Consider the following 21991-nt stretch of genomic DNA (forward strand, 5'->3'; position numbering starts at 1 on the left):
AGGGGGTTACCCTTCTGGGGAAAGAGGGGCGGGGCTCCACCGGCTCCGTACAGCACGATGGTCGCGCCCGTGTGTCAGAACTTCCCTGGGCGTACGTGTCATGGGCTGCTCCCGCCGGCGCCCTGCGGAACGAGCGGAGCCCTTACGCGCTGCGAGGCCGCCTCCCCTCGGCCCCGGCTCTGCTGCCGACCCGGCGCCTCTCCCCTCTCCACGCCGCTTCTCTGTACGGCAAAATGGCAGCCCCCAGTGCGCAGAGGAAGCCGCGCGGCGCACCGAACCGTGACGAGCGTCGCCGCCAGCCAACCGCCGCGGAGGCCGGTGGCTAGCGGCGCTCCCATTGGGCGGGCGCCGAGCTCGCGCCAGCAGCCGCCCAGGGCTGCGCCGGGGCGTATGTTTCGGTGGGGACGGCAGCGGTCGCAGCCCTCGGCGGGACAGCCGCCATGGACGCAGGTGGGTGGTGGTGGAGGCGGCCCCTTCCCGCGCTGCGGCGGGGGGAGAGCGGCTGCTTTCCCTCTCAGGAGTCCGTAGCCCGGCCTGGCGGCCGTTTGAGGCCTGCGGCTTCCCGGGGCGGCCCCGGCCCGGGCGGCCCACAGTGGCGCGGCCTCCCCTGCTGCTCTGAGGTGCGGCCCCTGCCCGGCTGGCGGCAGGAGAAGTCACCGCTCCCCGGCCCGGTCTCCGCCCCGGGGCACGGCCCTGGAAACAGCGTCCTCAGCCCTGTGGAGCCCTAAGGGGCCCGGCCGCCTCCCTCCGGGTGCGGGGGAAGGCGGTGGCTCGGGGTGGGCCGGCGGTGGCTTGGGGTGGGCCAGCGATGGCTCCGTTACCGCCGGTGTCGACCGCTGCAGGCCAGAGGCGAGAGGGAGCCCTCTCAGCAGGGAGGTGAATGCCTCCTGCCCTTCCCAGCTTGCCTTTTGCTGTCGTTCCTAAAAAGCATTGAGCTCTTCCGCGTTGTTTGGCGGCGTGGCCTGGACGGGGCTGCCCGGGAAGCGAACCGGATGGTGAAAGTGGTGGCAGGACAGGTGTCCCTGTGCTCTGCTCCCGAGGTGCTATGGCTGCCTTCTGCTGCGTTGAGGGGTAAGGCGACTTGGCCACTCATTGTGATCGCTCATCACCTTTACTGAGAGTGCCGGCAAAGCTGTTTGTCACAGAGATTTTGCGTTCGTATAGGGGGAGAAAAAAAGAAGTGTGATGGTACTTGGGTTGGGACTCGCTTCCTTCTAGTCTTCATGTAGTAAGAGTCTTCATCCACTGTCTGCATAGATAAGTGTTGTTCCATAATAAGTAATATTTTCCTGTGCTGCATGGGCTCCTTCTCTGTGCTGAGCGAGCGTGTGTATGTGGAGGGAATCCATAGTTCTCATCCCTCTGGTCTGCTGTCTTGACTTGTTTTTGTCCTTGACGCAGGCGCTGCTGTTTTCAGTGTAGTCCAGTTTAATAGTGTCCCGACTTTCTGCCTGGTGCGTCCTTGCACGTCATTGCATCCAATCTCTAGTGCCTGGGAACAAGACGCATTCCAACAAGTGAAATTAACACAACCTGAGCTGAGAGATATGTTTGCTTTCCCTTTGTGTAAGCATTACAAGGCTTATCAAGGGAAGGAAAACCTCGCTGTGATAGATGGTAGGGCTAGATTTTCTCTATGCAAAGAGGAGGTCGGTGTCTGGGCTTTGGAGCAATGAGAGTTCAAGCCCCTTCACAGCTAGTCCTGCTCCTGAGATGATCAGGGACTTGACAGGCAGACTTTGAACTGTTTGCTCTGGGCCTCCAAGAAGGCACCACTCTCCAGTTGACTGACTTTCCTCCCTGGCTGTCTCTTAACTCATCATTGTTGCTTAGATAATTGGGATTTGTCTTGTTTGAAAGAGCCTAGGGGAAACAAAAGACTTAATCTTTCTTCTGTAAAGGCCAGAAGTAAGGGTTCAGGCTGTTCTTCAGTTATCTGTTTTCTAGGTGTTTTTCAGCAATGAGCTTTACTAACACAAGAAATTTACCTTCTCTTCTTGACTCTCTTTTGAAACATCCTACATCCAGTAGTGTTCCTCCTCTCCACTGTCTTGGGTTGATGTACCTTTATCAGCTGAGGGAGATGATGATCAGCCCCATTTCTGATTCTTTTGTGGCAGTGTTAATTGGAGGCTGAAGGACTTCAGGGAAAATGTCTCTAAGCCATTGCAAGTGCTGCCTGAGGAGCATTACTGTGTTGGAGGGAGAGGCCTCGCTAGAGACTGGGGGGAAGCCCAAGAAGCAATTTGGGAAGGGAGGTATTGCAAAGCCTGGTTTTCCTTCAGTGTAATGCTCCAAATCTCTGCTTCGGTATTTTGTATAAAAAGTTTTTTGACAAAACTTATAAGCTGCGCAGGCAAACTGTAACCAAGATGGTTGATGCTGGAGTGAACATCAGCTGTTTTGCTGTGCAAACCACAGGGAAAATCACTTGCCATATTTCTATTTGAGTCATCAAAGTGTTGACTTCTTGTTACTTGTTTCCCAAAGTTGATAGAAAAAGAAATAGCTTTGGTTTTGGTAAAGCAGGTAAAATTAGCGGCTGTCAAGGACTTGGTACTTGCTGTAAGCACATATCTTGCCTTCAGCGCATTTGCAAACTGCCATCACCAGTTAGGGTCTGCTCCTTGGTGCCTGGCTGTGCTTCTGTGTTTGTTTATATGGGAGCTTACTACAAGTTGGGATAACGTTTTTAGCTTGGCTTTTTCATTGTACAGCTTAAGAATATAAGAAGGGAGGCGAGATTTCACCATCTACCCAAATTCTATGTATTGAAACAGTTTTTCTTGGTCTATGTCAAGATGATGCTATATAGCTTTTCAATAACCTTGCGTGTACTCATGTTTAGTGAACTGATACTGAAAGTCACTGATACTGCAGGCATGTGCTGGGTGTATCAAGAGTTGGTTCCTTGCACTTCATACAAGGCAGGCTTTTGTGATGTGGCCTGTTACCTTATAACTGAGTAGATCCAACTATGTGTACAAAAGTGGAAGAGAACTCAAACGTTCAGGCTTAATGCTGGTATTTAATGTGGTTTTAGTTTGAATGCCTTTACCTAGGTTGTTTAATATAGGTGTTTTCTGTAGTGGTGCGTACAAAGCTTTGCCTTTTCTGTTGGGGCTTTCTAGGGAGGGTGTGGGATGAGAAGGTTTTTCTGGGACACTACAGCAGACCCCGTGGAAGGTGTGCCCATGGGGCAGAGACCCAGCCAACCCAACCTGGCATCATTCACAGCATGCCCGAAGCTCCTGGAAAGCGAGGCCACCTTTCTGAGCGTGTGCTTTGCAGGGCTGAAACTCTTGGCTTTTTAACTATGAATCCACTGTGCACAGAAAGAAGTTGAACTATCGTATTTGATGTGTGCTTGGATTTTCTGCAGAGGCTGCTGCTCTGCTGTCCTGGATGCTCAGAGGTTGGTATTTAAAATAGATTGAGGGTTTCTTGAAGGTGAAGCTTTGGAGTGCTGACTGAGAAATTTGCTGATCTCACATGACTTTTGCAGCTCTGAAAGGAGCATCTTCAAATAGGATTTCTGCTTTGGTGAATTTCCAGTTTTATTTATTTTCAGACCCTTTGCCTCTAACTCTTAAGAGGGAGATAAAGGCTCCTGTGCAAGCTGTGACACCCTTTGTACCCCTGCCTGCATTGTTTGGGTCCCACTTGCTCATATTTAGCTCATCTGGGCAACAGCACAATGGATGTAGTTTTGAAAAAGTGCCAGAGCGTATGAAGGTAGATGCTTGTAAAGGGAGCACTTAGTGGCTTCAAGCTTTTTGGGGAGTTTATTGCTCCCACTATAAAATTGTTGATATTAACTCAGAGCAATCACTTGAATTTTCCTCCTTGTGAAGGTGAAATCTTAACTCCTGCATTTAGTGGTTGTGCCTTTTCAGATGGTGGCCAGTATTTTCTTCCAGAAAACCAACATTATGCACTGATGTCTGACCACATCTTTTGGATGCACAGCTGGACCTACAGGACCTTTGCACAGAGCCCAGATGCCAGGCATTCAGATGAAGGACTGCAAGTCTAGGACTTGCAGATCCTAAATATGCCTAAATCTGCAAGTCTAGGACTTGCAGACTGCTAGTCTGCTAGTCTGCAGACTGCTAGTCTGCAATTCTCCTCCTGAATATGCAGCGTCATGGCACTTGCAGTTTGCATGTGCTGCATTCCCTGAATACGCAGCTGGTCCAGTGGGCAGCCTGAGAATCCCTCCCACCTGCTCACCCCTTCCTCTCCTAGCTTTGATTGAAGGGGAAAGACTGCAGCAGATCCTTGCCATGAAGCTGCCAGTTGCAAATCCTGTGCTTGCTAAGGAGCTGGTGCCCTGTGAAATGTGGAGCCGCAGAGCATGCAACATTTGAGAAGGCAAGGAAGTGTTGCAAGGAAGGAGGAAGAGGGATGGTGGGTAGCTTGGTAATTTCTGTGTAGCATCCTTGTTTCAGTCATTTTATTTAAGCTATTTGAGACTCTTTTGACAGAGACCTTGATTCATGGCAAGCTTGAGAACTGACAAAATAAACCACAAAATATTCCTTGGAGCTTTAAAACCTATCTGAGAACTTCAGTTTTTATGTTAAGATCATATCTGGCAACACACTGAATTTTAAAAAATCCTAACAACTAGCCTCCCTTTGAGCTATCAGAATAAACTTGTAATGTCTCATCCAAAAGGAAAACTTCTGAAAATTAAGAGAGGGAGTAGAAAGTGATGCACACTTGAAAACATCTGGGGAAGTTACGTCGCTTTCTTCCCTGGAAAGAAATCTCCAACATTTAGCAAGAAGGGGATGAAAGCAAGCCAAGCTATTAAGTAAAGATAGACATAGAAGGCATGGACTGCTGGGAATTTGTAAAGTTTAGCTAGTATATGGTAAAGAAATTCTTAATTTCACTGCTAAAGTTTGTTAGAGGAAAAGACTGCATTAGTTTGCTGACACTTTTCTGTGCAAGTAAAATTGCTTTGCTTAGCTTGCTGTTGATAAGTCACATCACAGGACGGGAATGGGAACGTGTGGCCCATGCTATCCTAAATATGCCTGAAACAGTCTATAGACTAATTCACACAAGGAACATGCTTTAAATCTTTTGGGCTAGTGTTAGGTCCAGAGTCTAATTCAAAAATTGATTTAGGAGCCTATTTTCATCTCTCTTGCCGGGGTTCCTGTTTAAACAGTAGTTGGTCTTGGTGATGATGTCTTGCTGCTGCTACTTACTTATTTTCTTTGATGTTTGGAATTGGAAATTCAGGTCAGAGAGCCCAGGGGCAGAAGACTGAGGTACCTACAGGAGGCCAAAATGTCTTGCGTAGCTTGTTTGCCCAAGCACAATGTGGAATATCCTAGATGTCTGGAAGGAGGGGGACCAGAACCGTGTGGTGACTTTCTGGAACTATCGTTGATGCAAATCAGCCAAGTTGTTATTTTCTGGTGCTCCAGATGATGCTTTGGAAAGCAAAGCAGGGAATGATCGGGAAGAAAGCTCATCTATGAATGTCTTCTACTTGTGAGAAGGGTGAGGCCTGCTACGTAGGCAGCACCAGAGAAAAGCAGCAGGTGACTCTCCTGGGAAGTAAAAACTGAGGTGTGCACCATGGAGGCTGGTGGCTTTCACAGCAAATGGGGCTCAGAGGAGCTTGTGGTCATTTAGTCCATTGCCTTGTTTTAAACTCATGTCATGTTACCGCAGATTTTATTGCATTTGCTGTGAGAGATATTTTCAATAATCACTTTAACAGTTACAGGCTTAGTTCTGCTTTAAATTTTATAGGCAGTTTGTTAAAGAATTGACACCTACAAAATTAGATGGTTCATTTCCAGGCTTCCAAGACCATTTTAAAGTGCCTTATTTCCAAATACAGACCTAGTGGAGCACAGTTCATCCAACTCTCCTGTTTTTTCCTCCCCATTGCCTGTGTCTTTTGCATGAAAGCTTAAGCTGCCCTGATCCAAGGACAGCCTGTGCTGCTGAGTTGTTCTGTAGTGGTCATGTAAGAGGAGGTGGATATCTAGGTACTGATGGATGCCATGCTGTGAAGGGAGCCAGTAAAATAGACGTAAGGCTTGCCTGTTACCTGTGAATGAGTACATCTCTGCACAGCTCTGTGTTCCTCAGATTTTAGTGTGACATCTATAAAGGCAGTGCTGCTCCTTGAGCTGCAGGCTGTTTTCAGTGCAGATGATGACTTCTGCTGGATTCGTTGCCTCTTGAGGAGGCACTGACTTGCAGAGGAAGGTTTAGTTCCCATCTTAATGCGATCTGTGCTTTTTGTGTTCCACCACCAAAAATTGTATTCTCTGGAAGAAGGATTTTAATCACTTTGCTCATTTGACATTGTTGCTGATAACTGTTCTAGCGTGCATGATGGTGCCTCTTCTGGGAAGCAGAGTGCAGCTGTCGGATTAAGTCCTAGAAGCTTTCTTGACTGTTTTCTGCATCAGGCAGAACCTGGAGCTGACCTAAGCTGGAAATCCCTCTGCTTTTCTGCTTGTGGAGCAGCCAGGAGTGAGCCAGGGTGGCATCAGCTCTCTGTTCCTTCAAGCATTGGTGGTTCCAGAGGGAGCTGTACTGTTTCTTGCCAGCTAGAGCCAGGTGCTCTGGGTGTGTAAGTTGCTGGTCCACAGCAGCTCTGATTCTGTAGTTTTGTATGATTTTTAAAACACAAGGAAAAGCTATGAAAGGTATGTAATTTCTTCTTTCTCCTTCTAGCTACTCTTACCTATGACACTCTCAGGTTCGAATATGAAGACTTCCCTGAAACCAAAGAACCCGTTTGGATCCTTGGCCGGAAATACAGTGTTTTTACAGGTATTTTGCATGCACGGTGCAACATGCTCTAATGCTCCAGAGGACTTTGTTAGTGTTGCGCTTTGCTTTCGGAGCAGCAAGGTGACTGCAAACCTTATAAGCCCACTGCAGAGTGTGTTTGCTGGTGGAACATGCAGACTGTAAGTGCCATGCTTCTCTCTCGCCATTTCTGTGGACTCTGGAATATTTTTGTGCAGAAAGTTACCGTTTAGTAGTTATTGGGACTTGTGTCATGAGGCCAGGATGGTCGAGGCAAGGGGATAGCTCAGGGGAAAGGCAAGAAAATGGTTTACTGCTTCATAATTTGCCTATGGCCATGGTGTCTTTGGGCTGATTGTAGCTATTTTGGGGAAAAAGGAAGTTTCTTCTACACAGTGGCGCTGTCCTGTTCCTCAGCCAGATTTTGCCTCTCTGGGCACACAAACTGAGTGAGGAGCAGAATGCTGCTGTTATTAGGGAAGGTGGGTGAGAGACAGATTTAGCTGTGTTTGGTGCTACCCTCACGTATGTGCCTTTCGATGCTGAAAAATTTTCAGAGAAAGAAAAGATCCTGTTGGATGTGACCTCTCGTCTTTGGTTCACCTACAGAAAGAACTTCCCTGCTATCGGTACGTACTGTGGATGAGTCTAAGTATATCCTAGAAATGATGATAATCCAGTTATCTCTACCTAATAAAACAGTCCACACAAGCATAACATTAATTCACTTCTGATTATAGGAATCTGAAATGCACTTCATTTAATTGATAGGATATACTTTTTGTTTATCTGATAATGAGAATTCCTCATCCCCTTGGATATGAGGGATAACAGTGATTTTAAAAAGGACACAAGAATGAGTTTGGGAAGCCTACCTAGAAATATCCTTTCCTTGAGCAACATGGGAAGATATTTGTCCTTCATGTTCATTAAGTCCTACATAAGTTTAATGTGAAATATTATTTAATGATAGTCTTGGGCTTGAAGTGGATTAGAGATATGAAAGCTAGAGATATGATACAGAAATTACTGCCTTTGTGCATCTGCTCTGGACTATTTGGGGGCGGTTTTTTTGTTTGCATGGGTTTTTTTAAAAATGCCTGAAGTGGCTGTTACAGGAACTAGTAATATGGGGAACATTTCCCACTGAACTCGAAGGAGGACGTCTTGGTTCCTTAAGATACTCTGCATGGTCACTTCTGTGGTGTAGTTTTGTGTACTGAGTGGAAGGGATATCAGAAGAGATCTGAGAGCAGGTAAATGGGATTCCAAGCCCCATCCGTGTCCCCACTGTCAGTGTCATCCCCAGCAGTTGACAGGGAAAATGGCTTCGATTTGGAAAAGAGACTTCTTGGTAGCTGATCCTTCTGGCTTGTTCTCTTCTTTCTTATTCTCTTCTTTTACTGGGAAACGCTTTGCCTAACAAGGTATGAGACATCTTTGATGCAGTTTAATCCCTTTAAATTCACGTTTGTAAGCCATAGTTAAACATGCATTTGAAATTGAAGGGTTAGCATGTGTTTAGCTATGGCTCACAAACACAATTGGGGTTTCTATGTGAGTTATTAAAGGGCAGAGGATGGGAAGAAATCCCATTTTCTGAGTCATTTCCCATTTACAGTGTAGATACGGTTTGCATGTCATACAGTAAACCTTTTCCTTTTTCAGTCTTTCTTCTCCCAGTCATCCCTTTTATTGTTGGCCACTTCTCTCTGTGCTTGCCCACTTAAATATTGTAACCTCTTCAGAGGGTAAGGGGAATGTCTTATGCTAATTTTGTAAAGCATTATCAATTTTGGATGTTGTATATGTTATAAATTGCTGACAAAATTATCGAAGATAGTTGCTGACCATCCAGAAGTTGATTAAATAGTTCTCTTGGGTGATTTTTCTCCCTGTGCTTTTCATGCAAAGTAGTTGCATGGGATCGAAAGAAAAAAGCAGCATTACAAAGAAACCACTTTTACCAGCTGTGCTAAGGCACAGCTGACTGCGTGCTTGTTAAGACGGCTTAACTTGCCATGGTCACACTAAACATTTTATCTATGAAGCTTGTAATAACAGCTAGAGCTTCAGTGGAGGAGCAGCAGTTTCCTTTTGAAGTTCTGTCAAGGAAACACTTCCAGCCTTGAGGCCTTTGTCTCAGACTTTCCAGCGTGAGCTAATATCCAGCTTATTCTCCAGTATTATGTAGGATGTGGGTTTTTTCATTGCTGGGGTATTCTTTTTTTTGGCCTATGTTGTTCACTTTGGAATCTCATCCAGTCATAGCTGCTTATGATGTGAGAATTCCTTGGGACTGATTTGTTTTGCATGAGTTGCCTTCTCAAGATGAGGATTACAAGAAGTCGCCTGTAACAAGCACCTTGTTAGAAATGTGTCTCTGAATCGGTCTGGGAGTCTGCAACTAGGCTCAAGGGTTGTTGTGGTCCTGAGAAATTCAGCTCTTTTTCTAGTTGAGTTGTTTGGATTTCCATTTGAAGTTTTTTTCCCCTTTCAGTTAGTGTTAGAGGCTTTTGTTTGTTTGTTTTTAAGGGATACCATTAAGTTACTCACTGATAACTACATTTTTGTTTCTCAGCCTTGGGTATGTGAGCTAAGTTAGTCCTTCTTCCTTGCCTGATTTCTTGGGTGAACCTGCTACCTGTGCAGACTTAACAGTGCTTTCATTTCTTTTCCCTCTTGGCACTCTTTTACTATTCATTACGTATTTATTTTCTGTCCTCGTTTACAGGAGGAACCGGTCCCACATCTGATACAGGCTGGGGCTGTATGTTGCGGTGTGGCCAGATGATCTTTGCTCAGGCCTTGGTCTGCAGGCATTTGGGAAGAGGTAAACCAGTGCACAGCCCATACTGACTTCCAGGGCCACGTGCTCCCACAAATGCAGTACTTGTAAGGACTGCAGATAACAAGGGCACAGCTGGGAGTTGCTGAGGGCTCTCTAACTTTTTCTTCAGTCTTCTCAAGTTCAGGGCTGTTGAGAGAACAGTCTAACGGAAACCCTCCAACAGGTTTTTCCCTGCTGTCTACTACTCTACATAGATATAGTTGTCCAAGCCTTAAAACAAAACAGAGGCCTCTAACATGCTAGTTAAAGCCACTGAAGCAAAGCACGTACTAGATTTTTCTTGAAAGGTTTTTTATATAGCTGAAGTTTAAGACAACTTAGTAGATTGATTCTTGTTTATAGTTCAGTTTTGTCACAAAAGCCTCACTTACTGAGTGTAGTCTCCTCTCCCTGAATACTTCTGTTCTTGTATACTCTCTTGTATATCTCCCTGAATACCTTCTGTTTTTTACCCATGCTTGGTCTGTAAGCAGCTATACCAGAGCATTTTTTTGACAGTTGTTGATGGCCTTTGTATTTGTGGGGGATGATTTTTGTAGTGACGTCACCTGTTTTTTCCCAGAATATGTAGCTCATGCCTGTCAGTGAGAAATTGTGATCCTATTTCTCATCTGTGGGATAGAGGTACAATTTGTATTTTCTGATTTTTTTGTTTATTTGCTTTTCTGTGGGTGATATTCCTTTATCCCACCTGTGACAATGCTTACTTTTCTTTTAAAATTAATCCTGTAGTGTTGGGAATGCCTCAGATGCCTAGTAATAAGATAACGATGTTAAAATCGGGTCAGCTGATTGATGCACAGGGAAGAGAATTGTAGCTTGCAGCCTCTAGTTGCTAACAAATATCATGTTTTGTTTCGTATATTCTCTTCGTCTGTCTTAGACTGGAGGTGGATAAAAGGGAAGAGGCAGATGGATAATTACTTCAATGTTCTTAATGCCTTCATTGACAAAAAAGACAGCTACTACTCCATTCACCAGATAGGTAAGAGTCTGGGTGCTGAAGAGGGTGGAGATATTCAGCCTGGGTTTCCCATGAGTGTAGAACATCGCTCTGTGTTTGTTTTACTAGCTTAGCAAAAAAAACCCCAAAAAAACAAACAACAAGCAGGTCAGGTAGTTCATGATACTATGCTGCCCGTTTTCTGATGTGATGTAAAACTACCGCTCTTTATTAGGGATTATGATTGATTTTTCTTCTTGACTCCATTAAGGCTGTCAGGTTTGCCTAATGCTTTAGGTTATATTCAGCATCACTTTCCATATCTTAGCTAGCTAAGGTGAGAGGAACACATGTGGTTGCTGTTCTCACTAGGACCTTGTAATATGAGAAGATTGCTGAGCAAAGAAATTCTCAGAAGTAGCAAATGGACTAAGGAAGGATCTCACTTTGATAGAAACTTCCTTGGCAAGTAAAAAAGAAGCAGCCTGTTCCAGTTTTTCCTATAGGGTGTTAAGGCACCTATAGCTTCAGCAAACAGAACTGCAGATTACCAGGATGGTCTGGTAATCAAACACTCTAAGTAAAAATTCTTCTGAGGTAACGTTGCCTTTTGAACTTCTGTGTTATTGCATTTTGGGGAAAGGATTTGCTTTACAGTCCTTCAGGATATGCTTCTCTCTCCTATCTACACTAAGATACCCCATGAAAGAGTAGATTCTGCTGACTCAAAAATGTTTCCAAGTGAGATTTCTTCCCTCTTAAATACAAACTCTGATTAGGAAGGGATGCAGTGTAGGTGAAATTGTTTGCTAAATTATTTTGGTTTTTTCTTGTGATGCAGCCCAGATGGGAGTTGGAGAGGGAAAATCCATAGGTCAGTGGTATGGACCAAACACAGTCGCACAAGTGCTCAAGTAAGTGCTGCATTTTTCCTTTATATCTTTAGAACCACACAGTGGGATCATTTGGTTTGTAGTACTTCCTAGCTTACAGGTTTCTGCCCACTGACTGGAGTGCAACTGTATGTTTTAATGCTGTTAGCAGGCAACCTGCTCGACCATATTGACCTGCTTGGGCAGGAACTTGAAAGGAGCCCTTCTGTTGTTCAGATGCTGGCAGGAAGTGAGAGAAAACAGATTTCAGGTTGAGGACAACCCCCAAAATTCTCTCTCCATGTCCCACAAGCAATGGGCTTGCCACTAGGACCGAGCGCAATACTGTGCAGCAGACCAGAAGCAAGTGTCAGAGTAGATGATCGTTGCCATCGTTTGAATCTCTCCTAGCCTCTGAGTTGCCTCTGCTGACCTGACAACAGCATCATTGTTATCAAAAAGCTGCCAGTGAGCTGTCAAGTCACTAATGCATTAGCAGAGGAAAGCATTCATATTTGCTGCCTGGGTTCCATGGTGACAGGCTGAGGATCAGAGCGGTGCTGGAGCATGGACTGCCTTTAATAACAGGGACACACTGTATTTTGAGAAACATTCTCCCTCCTGTCACCATTCTTTCCTCACTTTGATTAGATGAGCAGGTAGCTCCCTGGAATTGGCTAGGATTGCCTAAAAGCAGCTTTCCCAGGTCAGACCATACACCAAATTAGCACTGGATGTGGTGTAGGTGATCGGGAGATATGTACGAAAAATAAAAGTGATTTTTTTTCATTTATTATTATTTGGTTTTTATGCTCTCTAACTTTCTGGTAACCAGCAGTTATGGGATTTTTGTTGGAGATTGTATCAGGGCTCTTGTATTTAATAGCTGCTCAGGGACAAATTCCCAGGTGTGGTCCCATTTGCAATCTTATTTATTATTCCGTCAATAATAACTAGTAGAAATGAAGTCTACAACTCGGATACATGTATAAAAGCATACTTTACAGCATAATTGATGAAAGCCAATGCTAATGCAGTTTCTCCTCTCTGATATGCCACCATTCTTTGTCTTGTAGTTGTAACTAATCCTTGCTTGCTTTTTTTTTTTAATAATTTTCCTATAGAAAACTTGCAGCTTTTGATACATGGAGTTCACTGGCAGTACATGTAGCCATGGACAACACAGTAGTGATGGAAGAAATCCGTAAGTATCATATGGAGGTAGAATGCGGTATACCCTCCAGCAGCAAGAAGCCAGGAAAAAAAACTGGAGAGCATATGGTAGTACAACACAACAAGCATGAAGTAAATGTTTCGTCTTAAAGCTGTGGCCACGCGTGCTAAAATCAGATGAGAATTGCTGTTCTAGGGCAAGGAAACCCCTTGTTTGACTTTCGCTTCATCTAATAAAGTCTGTGACTTGGCACTGTGGCCTCTGGATCTGGAGAGAAGGTCTGCTGACCTTCAGACCATAGGTGGGAGCTGCTTGGAAGGTAGTGTCAAACTCGTTTATGGCCACAGGTAGCAAGCAGTAAATGGCTGCTTCCTCTCCCGTATAATAGGTTAGGCATGTCTCTGCTATTAGGCAGAGTAAGAAAACTAGAACAGATCACTGAAGAGGAAAATAAACAAAATTGGCAGGGGTGGGGAGAAGAAGGGAATCCATCTCTGGAGTGGATTTTTCATCATCTTTTAAGGATTGCTCACTGGTTGTTTCTTTCCTTTTCTTTCTTTTTTTTTTTTTTTTTTGTGCATCCTGACAATAGAATGGCTCTGGAGGCTGAACAACCGTGCAATGTGTTCATCCCTAGCATGCTTCCCCAGGCTGCAGTGCTGCAGTAACCAAAGCTGAATGCCTGCATTGCTGGTTGCCACAGTCCTGCATGGTCCTGGCCACACAAGCCTTCCCCTTGCTTGCTTTAGACTAATCCATGAGGCAGTGTGCTTACACAGCACAAAACCATGCAATGTTTTCTGCCAGGTTAGTGTTCTGAAACAGCACGTAGAACAGTCCAGTGAGCGCTGGAGCTGGTGCAAGGTTACGGGTGAGATTGTGGCAGGCATCACTTAGGCTGGCTTCGGCTGCCACGGAGCCAAAATCTATTAAGAGGCAATTTGCCCCTAGAGTGCAGGACAGTCACTTTACAAAGTCACATCTCTTATCAGGTAGTCTCAATTGAGAGGCCAAGGAACATAGGATCTGATTGAGAAGTGCCTGTCTAACCTTAGGCACACGTAGTCCTGTGAAGGTAAGTGCTGATGCCCTTGGCTTAAACAAGGGCCAGCGTGAAAACAGAAATTGGATTTATCTTTCATCTTTAGCCTGAAAACATTACTTCTAGAACTGAAGTGTGCTGGCTGTGAGGCTTGGGTATGCTGCAGGCTCTTGTCTGTGTGTCACTGACTGTTCAGCACTGACGCCGCTTCAAGTACCGTGTCCATACAGCTTGTAATGTGCAGGGGATGTTTGTTTATTTTCCTCAAATGTGAATCATAATGTACCTGTTCAAGGCCTGAAAGTCACTGTATGAGTGGGTCTGGTGTGTTATATGTCTGTAGGTATGTGTTCTATATCTTGTGCCCCAAACATCTGTCGGCAGGGAAACATTCAGAAGTTGATGCTGTTTCATACGTCTGTTAAATTTGGTCACTAATGCTATTCAGCCTAAGTTTCATAGGAAGTGCCTTTTGCTACAGCAGTGAAGAAACATCCATCTTTATCCCTTCTGAGTCAGTATGTTGTATCAGAAGGGGGCTCTTGGTTGGTCATTGGAGGATCCTGTGCATCAGAAGGGTGGTGAGAAACCAAGACAGTAAAGCCAGTACCTGACAGCAGCAGCCACCACAGCAGGAGAGATGTTGTGTCAAATCTGTTGGAATATGTTTGCAGTAAATGGTCTGGATCCAGCTGGGAAGCTTTAGGCAGGTTCCGCTGTGCTGTGGTACCATAGTGCTGCTAAGCCTGCCAAAGAAGCAAGGTGAATTTAGTCTGTGCCAAGCTCCCTACTGCTTAAACTTGGGTTAAATATGTTCATATCACAGGACGGGATTGCCAGTTGCTTTGCCTGATGAGGAAACCTGCAGAGACACCCCATTCAGCAACAGCCCTGGCTTGGCAGCCAATTTCAGATCATCAGAACAGGCAGGCTACTGCAACAAAAAAACCTATGATCTTTATACTGTTTTAACAGGAGAAATCACTACAAATAATGACTTTCAATTTTCTCAGGACCTCTGGTAACTATAATACATCTGCATGAGAGATGCACATGTACACCTTCTCCCTCCTTGAGGGACAGTATAGGGAGCAACTGCAAACTCTTCAGTGCAGGTTGTGTCTCATACTGAGGCTTTAGATCAAAATCCTATTTCTTCTAACCTTGGGTGTAACATTCTCTTGTTGAGCTGGGTTTGAAGCTCTTAGTAGTGAGCAAACACCCTGCTGAAATGGCTGGTGATGAAGGTGTTTGTCTATATTGTGTCCTACCTGCTAGAGTGTCCTCGCATTCAGGTTAGACCAGGAATAAATTAAATGAGCCTATGGCATTTTGTGTAATTGCCTTGGCTTCATGATTGAAGTGCTGTGGGTTTGTTTGGGGTTTGGGTTTTTTCTTCACACACTCAGCAAGTAATGAAATAGGCCAGTGAGACAGGTAGGCTTGGAGATGTTTCTGTACCAGAATTTACATAATCTGGTTGCATTACAGCCTGGCTGTGTGTTTGTCAAGCCTGTAGAATGAGGATGCATAGCACTTATGTCATGCGTATGCCCTGAGGACTGCCCCATATCTTACAGGCAAAGCTCATGCTGAAATTGCAGAGTTTAACGATCATCCTGCTTTAGGTCTCTAAATTAGCTTCTGAATGATCCCTGATACAATTTGTGAAGGCCTTAGTGAACTTTAGGAAAATTACAAGTAGTCTAGACAGACACCATGTTTGTATCTTGTTACAGCACTAATTACAGGTGAATATTTCCTGTGTTAAGCCATAACACTTTCCTTATTCAGTTCAATTGTCTTCGTATTCTCCATGAACAACTCTGGAGTTGAACTCCAGATTTTTCTTTCTGCCTACATGCTCTTTGAATTCAGGACTCTTGCCTGACCTCCTAATCAGCTCGTTCAACCTTGTTGGCACAGGTTGTTGCTTAGCTGCTCACCTGCTGGAAAAATTTGCATTTTAACAGCCCACCAGATGGTGATTGTGAGCACAGCATGCTTTGGCATAATCTTGATGTAAGCTTAGATGAAATGCTGAGCCTTACCAGAAGCCCTGCAGGGAGTACATACATCATATGATCCCAGCACTGCACCTCTTTAAGCTTTTCTCTTTATTAAGTGCTGTAGGCTTTTAGTAAATAGCAATTGTTGATTAGAGCTCAAATAGAATTACTCAAGGTCTACAAACAGAGGTTATTTCTGATGCTTTCTGCTCATGTTCCCTTTCTGTAGGGCGGTTGTGCCAGTCCAACTTCGTGTGTGCTGGAGCTGCAGCATGCCCTGCTGTGGAGTCAGATGTACTCTGTAACGGGTACCCAGAGGAAGCGGGGGTTAGAGATAGGCTCTCACTGTGGAAACCATTGGTGCTGCTGATACCTCTCCGCCTTGGGCTCACAGAGATCAATGAAGCCTATATTGAAACACTAAAGGTAGGGGACCAGGAGCTGAATTCTTGGTTTTCTGATGCTTAAGGACCCTGTTGTGAATTAAGTAATTTCTGGAATTTGGTTTTGGGGCAAAAATACTCAGAAGTAATTGTCCAATTTTCAAAAGAAAAATGTGTTTAGAGACAATCCTTGTCAGAGGTCAGGATATGGGCTCTTGCAGGCTTTAGTCAGGAAAATGTGTGGGGCTTTTTGGGGGGATTGTGGTTTTTGGTGTTTGGGATTTTTTTTTGAGGATCTTACTTCAAAACTTAATCTCAGTCACTCATTGTGTTTAGATGGTACCAACCTGCTGAAGCATTTGTTCAGCACAACTGTACTGTGCTTGGTGGCAACTTGATCACTAATGAATGTAGTGTTGCAGACTCCCTGTGGTCTGATGCTGGAGCTTGTACTGCAGACTGAGGCTAGAATTTGGCTGATGGTTGCAGTGTGAAGTATCAGGAGGCTGCAGAATTTCGTGTGTGCAGAGTACATGCACAAGACAGGGTGCACATTGTCTTGCTGTGCTAATGCTAGCAAGCTCTGAGCTGCACAGGTAAGAGCTCTAAATTCATGCAGTTACTTGCCCTTAACTCATTAGATGTTGTCTGGATACTGCAGCTGGGTAAGGAACTTAAACTGTTTCCTGAATTATCGTTTCCTCCTGAGAGCGCTGTTGCAACCTGATGACAACTCCAGGGTATCTTTCCACTGGCTGCAGCAGAGCCAGGACTCGCCCAGACTGGGTCCTGGAGTAGTGCTGCTTCTTCCATTTGGTCCACCTATGTATTCCTGTCAGCAGTTAAAGGTGTTTTTGAGCTGCTTCTATGTTCCTTGAAGGCCCTGTGTTGCAGCCTTAGCCTTCCTGGTGGAGCTTCTCTCCAGAAATGGCTGTTTCTGCTGATTTTTCAGTGTCCCTGTCTTTCTTTCCCACTGCATTTTTGGATGTTTGCCTTTGTTGCCACCTGCTGTCTCACTGTCTGTCAGCTGTGTGTTTTCTGTATTGCTTTTCCAGCACTGCTTCATGATGCCCCAGTCCCTGGGAGTGATCGGAGGGAAACCAAACAGTGCTCACTACTTCATTGGCTATGTAGGTGAGTGCCCAGAGTACTGCAAAGACTTTCCAAGCATCTCCACTCAGCTAAAAAGTGCTTGTGGAGCCATACAGCTCTCCTGCTTGGTCTGTGGTGCATGCTGCAGGGTTCTTCTTTCCTGCTGGAAGTGTGGAAGGCTGCTGTGGAATGAACCTCTTTATGAGGACCTGAGCGATGTAGCTTTGAACAGTGGCCATAGTACGGGCTGTAAACTTCCACTGCATAATGCTAAGTCCTCTCTGTAAAGGGGTGTGCATAGAGACTTCGTCCTATGTTCAGAGCTGATGTCCCTTTAGGGGCTTGGCTGGATTTAATTGTCCTTTAGTTGTCCCCTTCCTGAAACCCTACAAACTGTTGTCCTTTTACTCTCCTCCTTCCCTCTGATTTTCTCTCTCTGCCTGAGACCTCAATCTGGTTGTGCTTTGGATTTCTGGGACCGACTTGAGCTTACACAGGACCCTGGAAGGCATGTGCAGGAACAGTACCCAAATAGTGCCTGTGCCTTGAGCCCAGGGTGTCGCTGCAGAGTGGGCACCATGGTTCTGCTGGCAGCTGGCTCTTTGCCTGGATGAGAAGCATTTGGGAAAGTTGCTGAAAGCAAGTTGCCCCTATAGAACGTGGATTCCTATGTGGGGTTTTGAGAGCTGGCTCTGTCATCACTCTTCTTTCTCTTTGTATCTCACTGTTTGCTTCTCAGAAGACCAGCTTCTGGCATGGTTCTTCCTCTTCATGTCTCCTTGTCTGTCTGTCCAGGTGAGGAACTCATTTACCTGGATCCCCACACTACGCAGCCTGCAGTGGAGCCCAGTGACAGCGGCTGTCTCCCTGATGAAAGCTTCCACTGCCAGCACCCTCCATGCAGAATGAGCATTGCCGAGCTCGACCCCTCCATTGCGGTGGTGCGTTCCTGCTGCTTGTTTCCAATCACCCGAAGGAGCAGTGTTGTGGTCCTTCTGTTTCACAGCTGTCCCTTTCCCCAGGGAACTGGCAAAGGCAGTGGCGATGGGTTGGGTACTCTACAGGCATGCTGTGCTCTGGGCAAGCACTGCCGTGGGTTTCAGTAACACTGGTAAAGAAGCTCTTCATGCAGGAAGTCGTTTGGTACAGGGAAGTCCCCCTTGCATGGCAATTAAATGCCATTCCTCATGGAGCAGTATTCTTCTCTCAGGTTTAGTTTGGGCTTTGATTCCTGCCTTTTGATGGGCAGATCTGAATCCATTCCTGAATCCATATTATGATTCAGTGTGGTTTGTTTTCTGTTGAACCTGAGATGCCTGCCCTTTGTTTCCATGTGGGTTGTTTCTGCCCAGTTTTCCTTCTGCAGTAGAGTGGATGCTTCCAGCATTTGGATAGTCTTGTAACATCAAGCATATGGGGAGTGTTCAGTTTAATGGGGCAATGTAAGCCACGGTTTAAAAGCAAGGCAGTTAGGTGGTGTAACTGCTTGCAGTGCTGGTCAAGTTGCTTCGCATTAATACAAGGCCTGAAGACTGAAATGATGAATCTACAATATATTAAGATAAATTCCTTTTTTTTCAGGGCTTTTTCTGCAACACAGAGGAGGACTTTAACAATTGGTGCCAGCAAATCAAAAAGGTTTGTGTTTATATCACCAGGAAAGGAATATAGGGTATTGTCTCGTTTCCAAACCGCTGCAGAGAGAGCATGTTCTCTACAGCATGATCCCATTTTAAAGCACATGAAAATAGTTTATTAAACTACCAAAAAGAGCACAACTCTGAAATTCTGCTGATGATGTGAGTCAAAGATTTGAGAAACGTTTTTTCAGCTGCAATTAAGTCCCAACAGATGTTAAGTATCCCTTAAAGACCCAGAGCACCGTGAGTACAGAGTTGTTGGTTCTCATCGCTCTACCCTTGCTCCACAGCTGTCCCTGGTAAGAGGCACGCTGCCAATGTTCGAACTGGTTGAACGCCAGCCGTCGCATTTCTCCAACCCTGATGTCCTGAATCTCACACCAGGTGAGGCCACGCAGGGAGGTAGAGCTAATGGTGAGCTGGTCCCTTTGGTTTTCTGGAAATTGTGTGGAATTGTATAGTGACTTCTAGTATGTTCCTGTTCCATCTAGAGTTTGATCTGGAGCCCTTAGGTCAATTGATCTAGTTCTTTGGCTTTCAGCTAGTGGTTTGCAGATCCCACAGTGTCTCAGGACAATTTTTAGAATGAGTCTGTGAATGGTGATGGTGACTGAGGGGAAGAAAAAACAAGTTCATAGGCTATCACAGCAATGTGATTCTGTGATTTGTAAAAGGGATGCTTGGAGGAATCAAAAGGGTCCATTGAAAAGGCTGAAAACTGAGTTTCTAGGTAATGAAAATGGTCAAAGATAGGGCTGGTCAAACTTAGTTCCAGTGTAAGGCACTCCTTCCCTGTGCATATGCCACTACCAGTGCAAAAAGGAACAAGTGCTGGGCAGTATCTTGGCTGTTGGGCTCCGCTTATCATGTTAATAATGTGCACAAACATTGCAGGAGATAAAGAGCCATTGACAGCTTCTGCCAAGAGGAGTGAGTATGCGTGGACAAACGTACCCTGTCACCAGGCATTGGACTGTGTCCTGTCACTTGCATCCTGCACCCTGTGCTTCCTTGCTATCTCTCTCTGCTTAGCATGAACTTTCAAAGCCTTCCTTATCTCACTGTCCTTTTCTGTAAGAATGCCTGATTCCCTTAAACTGTCAATTGCTCCTGGCCTGTATTAAATTGTCCCTAATTGCTGCCTTTATTACTCTTAAAAATGTTTTTGTAATGGGCTACTTGTCCTTTTAGTTCTCCCTCTTCCCTAGCTTGTAGAGCCTCTCACATCTGGCCATTCTGTTTGTGGCCATTCTGTTTCTCTTACAGTCCTACCCCTCACTAGAAGGATTAATCATACTGTCATGAATGTTGAGCCCCCAGCCACCTGGGTTCTCTGCTATGTTACTGAAGTGAAGAGGGCCGCTCCTGTGAGGAGCACCTCTGGAAGTTCTGCTGCCAGCACTCATTGGCACTGCAGTTAGATCAAGAACAGTGACATTAGGCATTTGCACATGCTACTGGGGGATTAAAGCTTGTCACAAAATGTTTGGTGGGAGGGGGGTGTTGCAGCCTTGCACTTCTTCTCTGTCCCCAACCATGAGTTATTGCAGTTTAGGTTTTGGCTGGCTGTTCTGCCAAGTCTGGTGTGTGCTTTCTTGAAGCCTGAGTTAATGTAGGTTTCTCCTTTACTTCCCCAGTTTGCCCATACATTCTCACCTGAATTTCCCCTATGGTAAAGTTGCTTCCCCTTTAGGTGTGTGCTCCCTCCTCACCATAGAGTTGGAAGGATGGACAGGAGGGGTCAAGTCCATTACCCTTCCTCACAAAATGGACTCTACTAATTGCTTTTGGGAGAGTGCATGTTGTGTAATTACATTCCCCACTAGTTGGATCCAAGTCAACTATAGCAAAAAACAAGTCTCTAAGACGTGGGGGGAAAAAATGTTCCCATATCACTTAATTGGGCCAGAAATCTTCATGGTTATTAGTCCAGACGTGGGCCAGTCCTCCTATTTTGAGCCTCTTGAGGCAGAACTGTCTCCTGCTAATACAGAGCTGCTGCACAGGAAGGTTGTATAAAATAGTCACAGCACAGAGTTGCACTGCAACTGTGTTGGGATCTGTGAAACATAGTGCACCTTCTGTGCACTATATAATTCTCTCTAGTGCATTTTCCATGCTACTGATACATGCTAATTGTCATCCCTCCTCAGAGCCTTCACTCAGGTGTGTCACAGAGTCTCTTGGAACTTGTGGGCCCCTGACACTCAAATTCTGCTGCCCTCCAGCTGCTGGACTCACTGATGCTGAGCAGTCAGTGCGTCCCACAGAGGTAGTGCTTTCTTTTTCTCTTGCAGACTCCTCCGATGCTGACAGATTGGAAAGGTTCTTTGACTCAGAAGATGAAGACTTCGAAATCCTATCCCTTTGAAAACAAATAGGAAACTGACTCTGCAAATTTGTGTTTATGTGTGGGGAGAAGGGGGGAGGGAAGCTCCTTCGAGAGCCTTGGGCTACCGGTTTTCATAGGTGCTTGCTGCCATCCCCGCCTCTTGTCCATCCTGGCATTCTGTGCAGCCTCTGAGCGGAGTGCGCATTGTCTGCATTGGGATGAAGAACCAAGTGGGCGTTACAGCCTTACTGGCTGGAGTCAGAATTTCTCAGCAGAAAACAGTTGCTGGAAGTGGATGCAGTGGTGCTTAGGAGTTCAAAGCCTATCTGTTAAATCAGCAGGTCAGTTGGCCTTCTGAGGGAGGCATAGAAATCGTTAAGAGTGCTAAATCCTTACATGGGGACTCCCCTCTGAAGCTTAAATAGAGCCACCCATCATTTAGCAGGTGCAATGTACAGTTAATTCCTTTAGCAGCTTCTCTTCTCACTGGCCAACTTGGACTGCAGCTCACAACACAAATGAACAGCAGACATGTCCCAACAAGACAGCTGTGAAGCCCCTGGAGTCCAGGTGGTCGGGCTTCCTACAGTACAACTCCTGTTCATGCTTTGCAGTACACAGCGCTTCCTTGCAGGTGTAGTACCCCTCTCCTGCTCACATCCTATGAAAAGGAAGTTGGGGGAACTTATAAGTGACTGGTAATTCAATAAGTGAAAGTCTGGGAAAGTGTGGAGCAGACCCATGCTGCTGGAGAGGACCATCTCAATCTCAGTTTAAATAACGGCAGAAAGAAGGGAAGGAGAATAGAAAATGTACGTGTTCTTGCTCAGTGAGTCAATAAAGTGTTGTGCTTCTACAATG

General features: G+C 45.5%; 1 protein-coding gene across 3 annotated transcripts; it reads left to right on the forward strand.

Moving 5' to 3' along the window:
* Positions 1–308: 308 nt before the first annotated feature.
* ATG4B (autophagy related 4B cysteine peptidase) lies at positions 309–21991 on the forward strand. Of its 3 annotated transcripts, XM_072866325.1 has the most exons (14): positions 309–450; positions 6715–6813; positions 7350–7421; positions 9527–9625; positions 10527–10628; positions 11428–11500; positions 12583–12662; positions 15913–16109; positions 17122–17200; positions 17954–18099; positions 18740–18796; positions 19089–19182; positions 19693–19728; positions 21096–21991. In XM_072866325.1, the coding sequence occupies exons 1-14, from the start codon at positions 441–443 to the stop codon at positions 21167–21169; spliced, it is 1218 nt and encodes a 405-aa protein (XP_072722426.1). In that variant the 5' UTR covers positions 309–440; the 3' UTR covers positions 21170–21991. The 3 variants fall into 3 exon arrangements, with proteins under 3 accessions (XP_072722426.1, XP_072722427.1, XP_072722428.1); XM_072866326.1 differs by lacking the exon at positions 19693–19728 and having other exon boundaries at positions 19089–19212; XM_072866327.1 differs by lacking the exon at positions 19693–19728.

Source organism: Ciconia boyciana, chromosome 7, assembly GCF_034638445.1.
Source record: "Ciconia boyciana chromosome 7, ASM3463844v1, whole genome shotgun sequence".
Taxonomy (NCBI): domain Eukaryota; kingdom Metazoa; phylum Chordata; class Aves; order Ciconiiformes; family Ciconiidae; genus Ciconia; species Ciconia boyciana.